Consider the following 12,833-nt stretch of genomic DNA (forward strand, 5'->3'; position numbering starts at 1 on the left):
GTTAATAGCCCACACCAGGTTGTTGTGACAGATGCTGGGTCTCATTATCAGAAATTCTTATTTACCGCTCCATTAAACAACAGAATCACACAAAAAAACAATTCAATCAAAACTAACTGGAGGAATTTTAACAGCCGCATTAATAATCCAAAACATAAATAAAGTTAATGTCTTCTGCATGTTCGCCGTCGGCAACTCGATCACAAAATTACTGTTGTACAATTAAAATCATGAAAGGCAGAATTGAGCATGGTCGTTACTCTGGTAGGCCGGCGCCTAGATCCCTCCTCGGCACCCCCAAGCTTGGCTTTCCAGAGACTTGGCAGAAAGCAAAGCCCGGACGGCCCTGGCTGTGATGGTCGATCTGCAGCAGGTGGCTGGGTGAGCCGCACACTTGATGTGATCCCAACCACGTGGGGACTCCAGAGTGGAAAGACGCTGAATGAAGCTCCCAAATGAGACATGCCTGTGTCTGCTGTACTGCAGCGTGGTGTTCTATGCTACAAAAGTACTGCAGGTAACGCAGGTAACAGGATGCTGCTGGCACATGCGGGGAGTAAATAGACAAAACGTGTTACCTTTTTGCTCCTGAGAGCTTCAGGGATTCCAGCCTGCCTGGAGAACTTAGCCATTAGGAAGGCCTGTTGTATGAATGTGTGAGATGCACATAAATAAACATCAGCCAGTGTGAGAGTGTATATGTATGTGTGTGTGTGTGTGTGTGTGTGTGTGTGTGTGTGTGTGGTGTGTACACATTAATGTGTGCACGCACATGGCCGTGTGGGTGTGCCTGCACATTTGTGTGTAAAAGCCAGGGGTCAGGTCTCTGTCAGTTTCTCTCGACCTTCTTTTTTGAGACCGGGTCCCTGGGGTGGTTTGAAAGAAAATGGCCTCCATGGGGCTCATAGGGAGGGCTGCATTATTAGGAGGTGTGGCCTTGCTGGAGTAGGCGTGGCTTTGTTGGAGGAAGTAAGTCACTGGGGACAGTGGCTCAGGGTCTTCTCTTCCTGCAGCCTGCCGATCTGGGGGTAGAACTCACAGCTACCTCTCCAGCACCACGTCTGTCTGCATGCTGCCACGCTTCCCTCCATGATAACAGACTACACCTCTGAAACTGTGAGTCAACCCCAATGAAATGTTTTCTTTTATAAGAGTTACTGTGTCTCTTCATAGCTACCGAAACCCTAACTAAGACAGTCTCTACCTGAACCTGGAGCTCACTGACTCACTAGGCTGGCCCAGCAGTGAGCTCTAGGGATCCTCCTAGCTTGGCCTCCCTAGAGATGAGGTTACAGATATGTCTTAGGAGGCCTGATTCCTATGTGGGTGCCGGGGATGGAACTCAGGTCTCCTTCTTTCATGGCAGGTGCTTTACCCACTGAGCCATCTCCCCATATTTTTTAATGCATGAAATTGTTTCCTCGAAGCATTTTGACTGGCAGTTTCCCCAGCATCTGCTGGCTGGATGCCCACAAGCAGTATCACTCGTAAAATAGGAGGCCATGGTCACAGCTGTGGTTGGCTCTGCATGCCCGTGCAATAGCTAACACGCCAACATAGATGAACTGGCAGTCACTACATCGACCTTGTCATGGTGCAGACAGATCTCTTCAAGCTATTGATAAGGAACCCCAGGAACTTCTGGGGTACTCTGCAGCTGACAGTCGTAAATCCCCCAAACAAAACAGCAATCATAAAAAATAGTCACATACATGAAATCCCAGTGCTGTGGAGGCAAAGCCAGGAGGACCCTTGGGGCTCACGAGCCAGCCTAACTGAATTTCTGAGTTCAAGGTAAAAGAGAAAGACTGTCTAAAACCCAAAGTGGAGGGACGCTGACATGTGGGTCTTCCACTGTCCTCTACACACACACACATACGTGCATGGCACTTGCAATATACCTGAGCACACAAGAACACATGTACACACAAACACATGTGTACACACAAACACATGTGTACACACACACACGCGCACACACCATAGCCATTCATGTACAATAGCTATCCTCTCACAGCAGATGTCTTTGCCACGAATGCATAGCGCTGGCTTCTTGCCCTTGACGCCATGTTTGGGTGGACCCACTGCAGCCCTGGACTTAAGAACCTCAGAGCTTAGGAATCTTGTCATAGCAAACACACAGGACAGGCAAGCTGGCTGCTGCTGGCAGCTTCTGGTATGTGTTGAGCCAAGGAAGAAAGAGGATGGCTAGTCAGCTTTCTGTTGTCGGGTAAACACAATGACCAGAAATATCTTGGGGAGGAAAGGGTTCACAATATCTTAGAGTTCATTGCCGAGGGAAGCTAAACAGGAACTGGAGGAGAGACCATGGAGGAACACTATTACTAGCTCAGGTTCACATAGCTTTCTGACACAGCTGAGGACCATCCCACCCTGAGGTGACACCGCAATCATCAATCAGGGAAATGCCCCATGGACATGCCTGTAGAACAATCTGATGGGGCCGATTCTTCAGTTGAGAATCCCTTATTCCAGGTCTACTTTGTGTAAAGTGTCAATAAACACTAGCTTCTACAGATGGCTTCACTCAGTCTTTGGTAAGGCAGTGTAGCCTCCAGAGAGCCCCCAAACCCCCAGTGCCCTGGGATGAATCCTGAAGGGAGACAGATATTCATCCACTCAGTTCTGAGAGTTCTTGGAGAAAACATCTATGTGTGTGTGGCGGGGAGGTCATCCATGACTGACCTGCAGGGTACCTATGATGTCAGTATGGGTTGTCAACTTGACAGGATTAAGAACAATTTAGGAGACAAGGCTGGGCATGTCTGTGAGGGAATATCTAAACTCAATTGAGTAGGGGAGACCCTCCTTGAATGTGAGAACCACCAACCATCCCATGGGCTGGGGTCCTGGGCTGAATACAAAGGAGAAAGTGAGCTGAGCACCTGCATCCATCTCTCTCTGCTTCCTGACTGTGGATGTCATGTGACCAGCCGCCTCCTGATCCTGCTGCCATGCTTTCCCACAGTGGTGGACTGTGAACCTTCAGACTGTGAGCCAAATAAACCTTTTCTTTACATTGCTTTTGTTGGGTATTTTGTCAGGGCAATGAGAAAGTGACTGATATAGTTTCTAAGGGAGGCCTCACACTAGGCATCTACTATTGCTAGGACCACCCTAAGCCACCCTGGACACCCACTCTTGACAGGGCCACCCTAGGTCACTCTGGACACCACTAGCACTATTGACAAGGCTATCCCAGGCCACATTAGGCATCAACGGTTGCTAGGGCTATTGTAGGCAATACTGAAGATTTCTGCTTCTCCTCAATTGCCCTCCATCACACAGGACTCCCACTTTGACACTAGACTGTGGCAGGCCCCACTAGGTTGTCAAGTTTAGTTTTTGTCATTGGTGACTTAATAATAATTTGAAAAGAATTTGAGAGGCTAGAGGTAGGGCTCCACAGTAGAATATTTCTCCAGACTTATCTAGAATTAAACGTACTTCTCTTTTCTTTCTTTCAGCCTGACTTCAAACTTCTGATCCTCCTGTCCCTGCCCCTGGAGTGCTGGCATTAGAGACAAGAGCCATCACATCTGGTCCCTGGCAGATACTTCAGTGCTCAAAGTTACTTCTGAGCCATCCTACCTGCAGACAAACCCAGCCTTTGATGCCACCGTAATGACCTTTATTTTCTTGTTTAAGCACTGGGAGCTCAGACTCCTACCCTGCTCAATAGCTGTTATCACCGTTTGTAAGATAAACAGAATTGAAAGCCACTCACCAGCACTCTGCCTAAGTTGAGGTTTTTGTTTGTTTTCTCCCTTTTGGCCTGTACAGTGAGTTTCCCATCAAAGCAAGACCCAGGTCTTGACAGATCATGATTAGATTACACAAAAGCCACGCAAGTCAGTTTCCTGGTCCCTCACAAGACTCATGCTGCTGAGAAAAAGTCTTGCTCTCATTAGGCAGCTTGAAGGTTCCTATGGATTACATCCCTTGCCCTAGAATGACACATTAACCTATATTTCAGCCCAGATCTGTTTGACCCCCCAACTTGAGCAGTTTCATGACAATTGAGGTAGAAACTTGTAGAAGGACACTGGAACCCACAAGCCTAGGATAAGAGAAAAGGCCACAGAGAAGACACTGGGGCTGGGGTGTGGCTCAGTGGTAGAGCACCTGCCTAGAATCCCCCAGTGAGGGGCTGGGGTGTGGCTCAGTGGTAGAGCCCCTGCCTAGAATTCCCCAGTGAGGGGCTGGGGTGTGGCTCAGTGGTAGAGCATCTGCTTAGAATTCCCCAGTGAGGGGAGTGGGGTGTGACTCAGTGGTAGAGCCCCTGCCTAGAATCCCCCAGTGAGGGACTGGGGTGTGGCTCAGTGGTAGAGCCCCTGCCTAGAATCCCCCAGTGAGGGGCTGGGGTGTGGCTCAGTGGTAGAGCACCTGCCTAGAATACCCAAGTGGAGGGCTAGGGTGTGGAATGCCATCTTCCTGTCTTCTCCCCACTTCTAGGGTCATGTTTTCCTCTGTGCATGAAGGTTGAGCTCTGGGAACACTGTGACTCCATTACACACTCTCAAACTTCCCTTTCCTGCTAGGTGTCCTGAAACACTCTGTGTTGCTGGAGGTCCTTCCGTTCCTCCAGCCAATAACTCTGTCCCAGACTCAAGTCAATGCTCAGCTTGCTTCCCTCTGAGATCAGAGTCTCCAGTAAAACATGGAGACTAGAGTTTCCCGTGAGGTCTATGGGATCAGGGGCTCTCATTGGATACTCATCTCATAGTCTTGATGCAAGCCCTTGTCCTGTCTGCACACAGCCCTGCATATAGCATGGGTACCTGTGATGTCACTGCTGTGTGCTGGGTTAGCGCTGTGAACCTGATGGCGCAGTCCCAGGAAGCACGACAACTGCGTTAATTACCCCTGAGCGGCTGCCACTCTCTTCATTATAAACGCGTTCTAACTAGCACAGCTCCGAATCCTTTTAATTTCACTTAATGGGCTCCAGGACTGGCTTAATGTGTCACTAGAGGGAGCTGAAACAGCTAGAAGCGTGGTTCCCTTTCTCTCTTTCCGACCAACAGTAATTAAAAACCTGTAGGATTAGAGGAAAGGTAAAACCCACATTCTACAGGAAGATTGTTTTTGATGTCACTTAGCAGCCTTGTGTGGCCCAAGCTGGCCTCAGATTCACTACGCAGCTGGGAATGACCCTCAACTCCTGATCCTCCTATGTCCGTCTCCCAGATGCTGGGATTACAGGAGGATGGCATCACTCCCAGTTTATGTGGTGCTGGGGTGGTGGTTAAGAGTGTCTGTTGCCCAGGTTCCTCTGTCCCACCATCCACTCCAGGTAGTTTCTGAGTGCCTACAACTGCAGCTCCCCGGGGATCTGGTGCCCTCTTCTGGCTTCCATAAGCACTGCACTTGTGTGCACAAATCTACACACAAATACACACAAAGACACAAAATTAAAAACAAATAAATAAAAATAATAGTGATGGACTGAGGAGTCAGATGGTTCAGGAAATGAAGGCTCTTGCAGCCAAACTTGATGACCCGAGTGTGACCCCTGGGACCCACATGGTGGAAGGGGGGAACCAGCTCCGGAAAGTTGTTCTCTGAATCCACAAGCATACGGAGGCCCACGTGCACCCTCCACACACAAAACAAAATTTGAAATGTAATTTCGAAAGCCATAGCTTCAAAGTAACAGTGTAGTCACAGTTTCAAGGCACTGTCCTGTCTTCCAGTGCCCTTCAAAAGTCACAGAGTCCCACTGAGCCTGAGGGACTGTGAGCGCCAAGTATTGTCATCTCTGCTCTTCAGGGAAAATTCATGGCACTCTGGTCCTTCAGCTGCTAGTGGGCACTTAGTATTGGGTCCCTGCTGAGTGGAAGAGGGCAAGACCTAGCTCTTTTCTAGAGAACTTAAAAGACTGCTGTGTGCGTGTGTGTGTGTATGTCTGTGTTTATGTGTGTGTGTATCTATGCATGTGTGTGTATTTGTGTATGTGTGTGTCTCTCTTTGTTTGTGTATCTGTGTATGTGTGTGTATCTCTGTGTGTGTGTGTATCTGTGTGTGTGTGTGTGTGTGTATCTGAATGTGTGTGTGTGATGTGTATAGATCAGAGGTCAAGCTTTAGTGTTATTCTCAGGCACTGCCCACCTTGATTTTGGAGACAGGGTCTCCCTCTGGCCTGGAAGTTGCCACATGACTTAGGCTGGGTGGCCGTTGAGCCTTAAGGATCTGCCCATCTCTGCCTCCCCAGTACTGGGATTAGAGCACATGCCACAGTGGTTTTGCTTGCTTGTTTGCATGTGTTCTGGGGATGGAACGCAGTTCCTGTGCTTGCTCTAAAAGCTGTCTATCCACTGAGACATCTCCCCAGCCCCTGCTTTTGTACGATGTTGGGCTGGACCCTAGAGCCTTAGATAGTCTAAGCATATGTTCTACATGAGTTCTGCCCCAGCTCCAGGGTGGCTCTTCCTGCTGGACTAAGATTGACTGCGTGTCCGCGAGGATGTGAGCCTCTGCCTCAGGCTGTGAGCAGCTATGAACAGGGCAGAGACATGTCGCCTCAGCCTCTCTGTAATGGCTTCAGGAAAACCCGCTGGCAGTGACTATACAAGCAGTCTGTGTGGAGAACACTGCCAACCCCACCACAGGATGTGTAGAGACTCCAGCCAATCCCTGAGTGGAAACAGGGATAGGAGGAAAGCAATGGAATCCCCAAGTCAGTTTGTTAATAAATTCACTTTACATCAGAATCCCAGATTTTGCCCCTCTCCTCTCTTCTCCTCTCCTCTCCTCTCCTCTCCTCTCCTCCTTCTCCTCCTCCTCCTCCTCCCTTCCTCCCTCCCTCCCTCTCTTGCTCTCGCACTTGCTAAAGTGTCTGTCAGACTTATAAATGGCTGTAAAATTTTGCAAACCAAGAACATGATCAGAGTTGTTAAGTATGAGCCATGTGTGATGGAGGGACAGAAACAGATACAAAGGAGCCAGGCAGCTGGCAGAGAGGCCTGCAGAAGCAAGGAAAGCTCGAGACAGACTGGTCCACGTGTAAGAATTCAATAGCCACCGAGACTCAAAACAGGGAGAGAAGCTGCTGATGGGTTGGTGGATGGGGGTCGGGAGAGGAGACTGCCTTTCAAGCCATCTCCATCCAAGAGGCTCACTTTCTATGAAGCGTCAAACTCCACTATAGATCTTAATGGCATGGAGCGATTACTGAGCATAGAGGGGTCGCTGGTTCCATCCTCGGCACTGCACAGCCTAGACTTGATGGCGCAGGCATGCCTATGATGCCAGTACTTGGGATTTGGAGGTCAAGGTCATATATCCTCAGGTACATAGTGAGTTCCAGGCCAGGCTCGGACACTGTCTGAAATACATAAGTAGGTGTTTCCCTATAACGGAATTGAGCTCATGCAAGTATCATGGATGGGACTCTTCCATCTGAGTCTTGTTTCCAGCTGGTGGAGCTGGCTTATGCCTCCTGTGGACTGGATCTTGACAGACTCATTTTTCTTCCCGATCTATAACACTGGCGCTCAGACACCGGCCTCTGTGGAAAGGCTATAACTACCTTCTCCCCGAGGCTCACAGAGGTAAACAGTACACATTTGATCAAGAGGGGACCCAGAGAGAACACCCACTCTCTAAGCCCCATCCCTCAGCCGAGCAGATGCCTCCGGTAACTCACGTAGGAGCTTTGTGCATGCTCAGTAAACACGAAGAGGGATTGTGCCAGGCTAGGTACACGCTACGAACTCATTCTATGGGCAGAAGGGCCGAGAGCCTTGCTGGGATATGAACCTATGCTTCCTCACTGTGGCTCACAGATTTCTATACCACATCACAATGCTCAAAGGTGAGAGCTCAGATTGGTTGAGTAACGTCCACAAGGTCACACAGCCAACAAATGGCAGGGCCATCACTCAGCCCCACAAGCTCATTCAGAGAACCACAGCTGGGTCTGTTTGCATAGCAGCCTCTGAGTACTGCAGGCTGAGGGCCCATGATGCTCAGAGGGTAGCTGTAATTGAGGAACGAGTAGGTGAGATGGCTCAGCGGGTAAAGGTGCTTGCCACCAAGCCTGATAAATTCAGGCTCAATTGGGTGCCACCATGGCTCCGCCCCTATCACAATGACCTGCACCCTCCAACAGTGACCCTAATCAACCGTCTTTCCTTCAGTTGTTTACGCCACTACCATGAGGAAATAAACACACACTCTGGTAAGTTTTCTTCGTCAGGGGTTTGTCATAGCAACAAGGAGAGTAACAGGTACTGTGTCAACTTGATGAGACTGAGAATTTCCTAGCATAGGAGAGCTGCCTCTGGGACTGTGTGCAAGGGCAGACAGCTGCCTAGGATGCAACCTGCACCATACTGCAGGCTAGGCAACCTGATGGGACACATGGGAGGGAGGAGGGAGCCTGTGATGCCTGCCAGCTCTTGCACTTCCTCCAGGAAGAAGCTGCTCTACCCCTCCCCACTTAGCGGATGGAAACTGGGAACCAAAAGGAATCATTCTTTAGGAGTCTCCAGTGTTCTCATTATGAAGCCAGGTCTCTGTGTTTCCTGCAGCTATCTGATTGATGGTGGTGGCCCTTGTCTGGCTGTGGGCGGAGGGACAGGCTCGGAACTTACCAGCCTCCCCCACGAAGACCTCCACGGGCACACTGGCCGGGCTCTCGCCAATGATGTTATAGGCGGTCATGATGACTTCATAGCGCCGATACTTCTTCAGATCTGCAAGGTCAGACACCAAGGGTCAGCCTATGCTGGACCAGCCTCTAGAAGTTTCCCTGATATGTGGGCATGCTGAGACACAACCATCAAGGAGGAACTCCGGCAATTAGAGCCACGAATTCAGGCTGGTTTTGCCTGGACTCTGGAGATGGGTGAGCATCCCTGCCTCACGGCACCAGTCACAGGGGCCCGAGATGCTGTGCACTTACGTGTTAATTCATATGTTGTCAACGTGGAGCTGCTGTTCACGGTCTTGAAGCTGCTTTGGGCTGTAAGCGGTAAGGAAGGCAGTTAGCGCAGAGGGATATTGTTCCTGTAAACCCAGCGTGGGGTGAACATGAGTCACACAGCAAGCTGGACGGGGTGCTGTGCTGCTGTCTGCCTCATTCCCCGGCCCTGCAGAGACTGTAGGCTTCCCGTTAGCTCCCGGGTGTTACCACCTTCCTACCTAACACATGAAGCAAGACACCCCAGCCTGAGACAAATGGCGGTGGGCTGGCCCTTTGGCAGAAGGAAACAAATGTAAGGGCACTGGTAGCCGTATAGAGGGCAACACTAAAGACTCAGACTTTTTTTTTCTCCAGGCCTTCTGGGTTGCAGGTCTGTTGGCTGACCAATGCTTGCAAGTTGTGGGACTCCGGTCTGAAGGGGAGGAGAAGGTCACCCATTAAGTGTTCTGGGAGTAGGTGTACACACACCTGATCCCCATCAACCTGCGAGGCATCAGGGACAAGTTTGTGTGCAGCTGGCACAGGTGCCTCTTGGTGGGAAGGATGGGGTAAGCCGGGAGCCTGTTGCATGCTGGGTGAACCAACATTAGGCAGCTTCCTGGCCGGATGGGGGTGAACTAGGTGGGAAGTGCTGCCCAGGTGTTCTACCCTGTCTGTCCCTCATCATAGAGATCTGCCCGCCTCTGCCTTCTGAGTGCTGGGATTAAAGGCATGCGCCACTGCATGTGGCAAAAAGGGAATTTTCTATGACACTATTGAGGGACCATTTTCTTCCAGAGAGGGAGGTAGAGAGGCAGGGTTCTCAGTTAAGCTGTCACTGGCTTTAATGGGGTACAGGCTCAGCAGAGGTCAGGAGGTACCCCACACATAGATTAGATGGGTGTGGCCTTCACCTCAGGCCCCAGGCCACAGCTTCCAGGTCATCTACCTCCATCTGTGCCCCCACTGGCTTCACACTACACTGCCTGTTCCCTCCCTGTGCCATCGCCTGGCTTCTCTATAGTACTTCCCAGCATCCCTTGCATGGAGCAGACAGACCTGGAAGGCTCACCTGTGAACCTCCCCCAGGAGAGGAGCACCGCTCACCTGTGAGTTCAGCACGCAAGGCAGAGGGACTCTTGAGTGTTTTGGTCTCAGGGCCCATGCCTGTCTCGGATTCCAGCTCACGGTAGTAGATCCTGTAGCCTTGCAGAAGACCATTCAGGCTCTCATCCCGGGGAGGCTGCAGAGACATTGTACACTCAGCCATTTGGGGATATTACCAGAGTCAGTATGTACAGAAGGCTTAGTAGCCCTCACCTTGGTGTACGAGTCTCTAATTCAAGCCACGGTTCTTTTATTTAAAAAAATCATTTTTACACATATTTTATTTTTATGATTGTGTGTGTGAACGTGCACACAGACACTCACATGTGCAGGCATGTATACACACACACACACACACACACACACACACACACATGCGCCATGATATGGATGTGGAGGTCAGAGGACAATTTCCAGGAGTTGATTTTTCTTTTACAGTGTGGGCTCTAGGGTTTGAACTCAGGTCGTCAGGCTTGCCTGCAAGCACCTTCATCTGTTGAGCCACCATACAGGCTCTAAGCCTCTAGTCCTTGATGGTTAAAAACAAAGAAGGAGAGCTAGCGAGATAGCTGGCAGAGTGCCCGCCTTGCAAGCTCTAGGGCTCGAGTTCAACTCCCAGAAACCCACATGAAAAGCTGGGCAGGGAGCTGCATCCTTGTGATCCTGCACTGGGGAGGACACAGGAGGATTCCTGGGGGCTAGCCTAGCCTACTTGGTGAATTCTGGGCCAATGAGAGACCTGGTCTCCAATATTAGTGTAAACATCTACTAAGGAACATGTGAGGCTGTTCTCTGGCCTCCATGTGTGTATGTGTATGTATGTACCCGTACATGTGTGTAACACCCCTCCACACACAACCCCACACACAAGTGCGGAGTAGTATGTATGTGTAGCACTGAAAACACTGTTGGAAACAGTATTTGTGAACCTTCTAGATGGAGAGGTGGGGGTCCCGGGCCTGCCACGAGGACTGGTCAGGAGCTCCGACTGCCTTCTCTCTGAGCCTCAAATGCAGCGATGGTGCACAGCATAGCTGCTGGACAGAGGTGGAGGTGTGTAACCAGATGCCCGGGAGGCTTGCTGGGTCACAATGGCCTTATTGTCTAAGTGGTTCGCAGACTCCCAGTGCCAACCAGAGCTGTGACTCTGTCCCAGGACTTCTGCCACACACCATGGGCCACAGCGGGGAGTGCCCCTACTTTGGCTATGGTCTCAGCTAGTGGGAAACTGGGTCTCAGTGTAGCGGGGCAGTTACTTCAGAAGAGACTTTTCCTTTCTTTCTCGTCTGACCCTTTCTGAATGTTGCTGGCAACATGTGGGGGTCCCCGATGGCTCAACTGCCTTCAGACAACTGGATCAGAAAAATGAGCCCTAGCCCAGGGACTGGGGGGTCAGTTGAGTTTATTTTGTTTTTTTCTTATCTGCTCTTAGGGTGGTCAGGTTTAGGCAACAACATATAGGTTACCCACCCAGATTTGAATTTCAAAGTGCTATTGCGAAAATTAATGGTATCACTCTCCAAATTTACTGTTACCATAGCGTGTTGTGTGTATGTGTGTGTGTGTGTGTGTGTGTGTGTGTGTGTGCGCGCGCGCATGCGTGCACGGGCGCGTGTCTACATGCATATGGGCTGTTTGGGTGTGTGTAGGTGCTGTTTGTGTGTGTATCTACATGTGGAGGACAGAAGACAATGCTGGCTGTTCTTCAGGTGTCTATCCTGTTGTTTTTGAGATAGGGTCTCTTACTGGCCTGGAGCTTCCCAAGTAAGTTATGCTTGTCAGTGAACCCCAAGGATCTGCCTGTTTCTGCCTCTCAAGTGCCGGGGTTTTAAGCTCACCGCACCAGGCCTGGCTTCTCCCGTAGGCAAGCATTTTACTGAGCCATTGTTTATCTTCTACCACCCTGTTAAGGCAGGAAGCCAGCACTTTCTGAGAGTAAGAGGCCTTTCTCTGCACAGCTAGCATCTACAGGAAAGGAGACGGATCTGTCCCTGCGGTGAAGCAAGAATAATGCCGCCCTTGGCTGTTCTTCCAGCTAAGTGGCCACAAAAGGCTCAGTGCCTCTGTCTCCCAGACTGCAGGTTGCTTCATAGATATGGTCCCCTAAGGGATGGAATTGGCTCTGTGCCACTGGACTCCTAAGGAGAGGTGGCTTCTTATACTCCTGGGCCCGTCTGCCCTCTGCATCCTCATGCAGGCACTAGGCAGAGCCATTGAGAAGTGGAGGGTTCCCTGAACTCTGCACCTCGAGGATTAGTAGTAGCCTGCATCTCCTTGGGGCTATGAGATCTGCTCCAGGAATGACAAAGAGTCAAGGAGGAAGGTAAGAAAGAACTGTGGAGTTCCTGAGGAAGCCTTAGTGCCTGGAGCATGGGGAACCGACAAAAGTGGCTTGTAAGCTGCCCCTGAAGGAAGAGTCCGCCATGACACAACCCATAGTAGCCATGGTGCTCTTCGGCCTAGAGGGGGCAGCCTGGTTGATAAGTGCAGCCCAAGGGTCCTGGGCCAGAACTCATCTAGGTTTTGTGATGTTTTCCATATTGTTGACTTCCAAAATGATTCACAGTCTAAGTCAGGTAACTTGCTAGGAAAGTGCCTCCTCGAAGTCCACTAATCAGCCGTTCACGGTTCCCTGAACCATGGCCATCAGTCCTGTGGCAGCGCATGGATAAGAAGCCTTTTGCCAAGCAAGAGACAGCATGTATTTCTAAGACCCAGGGGCAGCTTTGCTCCTCCTTGCTGAGGCCCCTGACAAAGAACTAGGGAGATGAGAGTCCCTGTCCTGTGGCTCTGAGTG

General features: G+C 50.5%; 1 protein-coding gene across 1 annotated transcript in view; it reads right to left on the bottom strand.

Moving 5' to 3' along the window:
* Positions 1 to 12,833, bottom strand: part of Sdk1 (sidekick cell adhesion molecule 1) — a 959,866-nt gene that overhangs the window by 50,510 nt on the left and 896,523 nt on the right. Inside the window, exons 33-35 of the mRNA XM_075974284.1 lie at positions 10,037 to 10,172; positions 8,930 to 8,989; positions 8,619 to 8,720 (exon numbers count right to left, since the gene is read on the bottom strand). Coding sequence (XP_075830399.1) covers positions 8,619 to 8,720; positions 8,930 to 8,989; positions 10,037 to 10,172 — 298 coding nt within the window. The remainder of the gene's footprint in view (positions 1 to 8,618; positions 8,721 to 8,929; positions 8,990 to 10,036; positions 10,173 to 12,833) is intronic.

Source organism: Microtus pennsylvanicus, chromosome 1 (assembly GCF_037038515.1).
Source record: "Microtus pennsylvanicus isolate mMicPen1 chromosome 1, mMicPen1.hap1, whole genome shotgun sequence".
Classification (NCBI taxonomy): Eukaryota; Metazoa; Chordata; class Mammalia; order Rodentia; family Cricetidae; genus Microtus; species Microtus pennsylvanicus.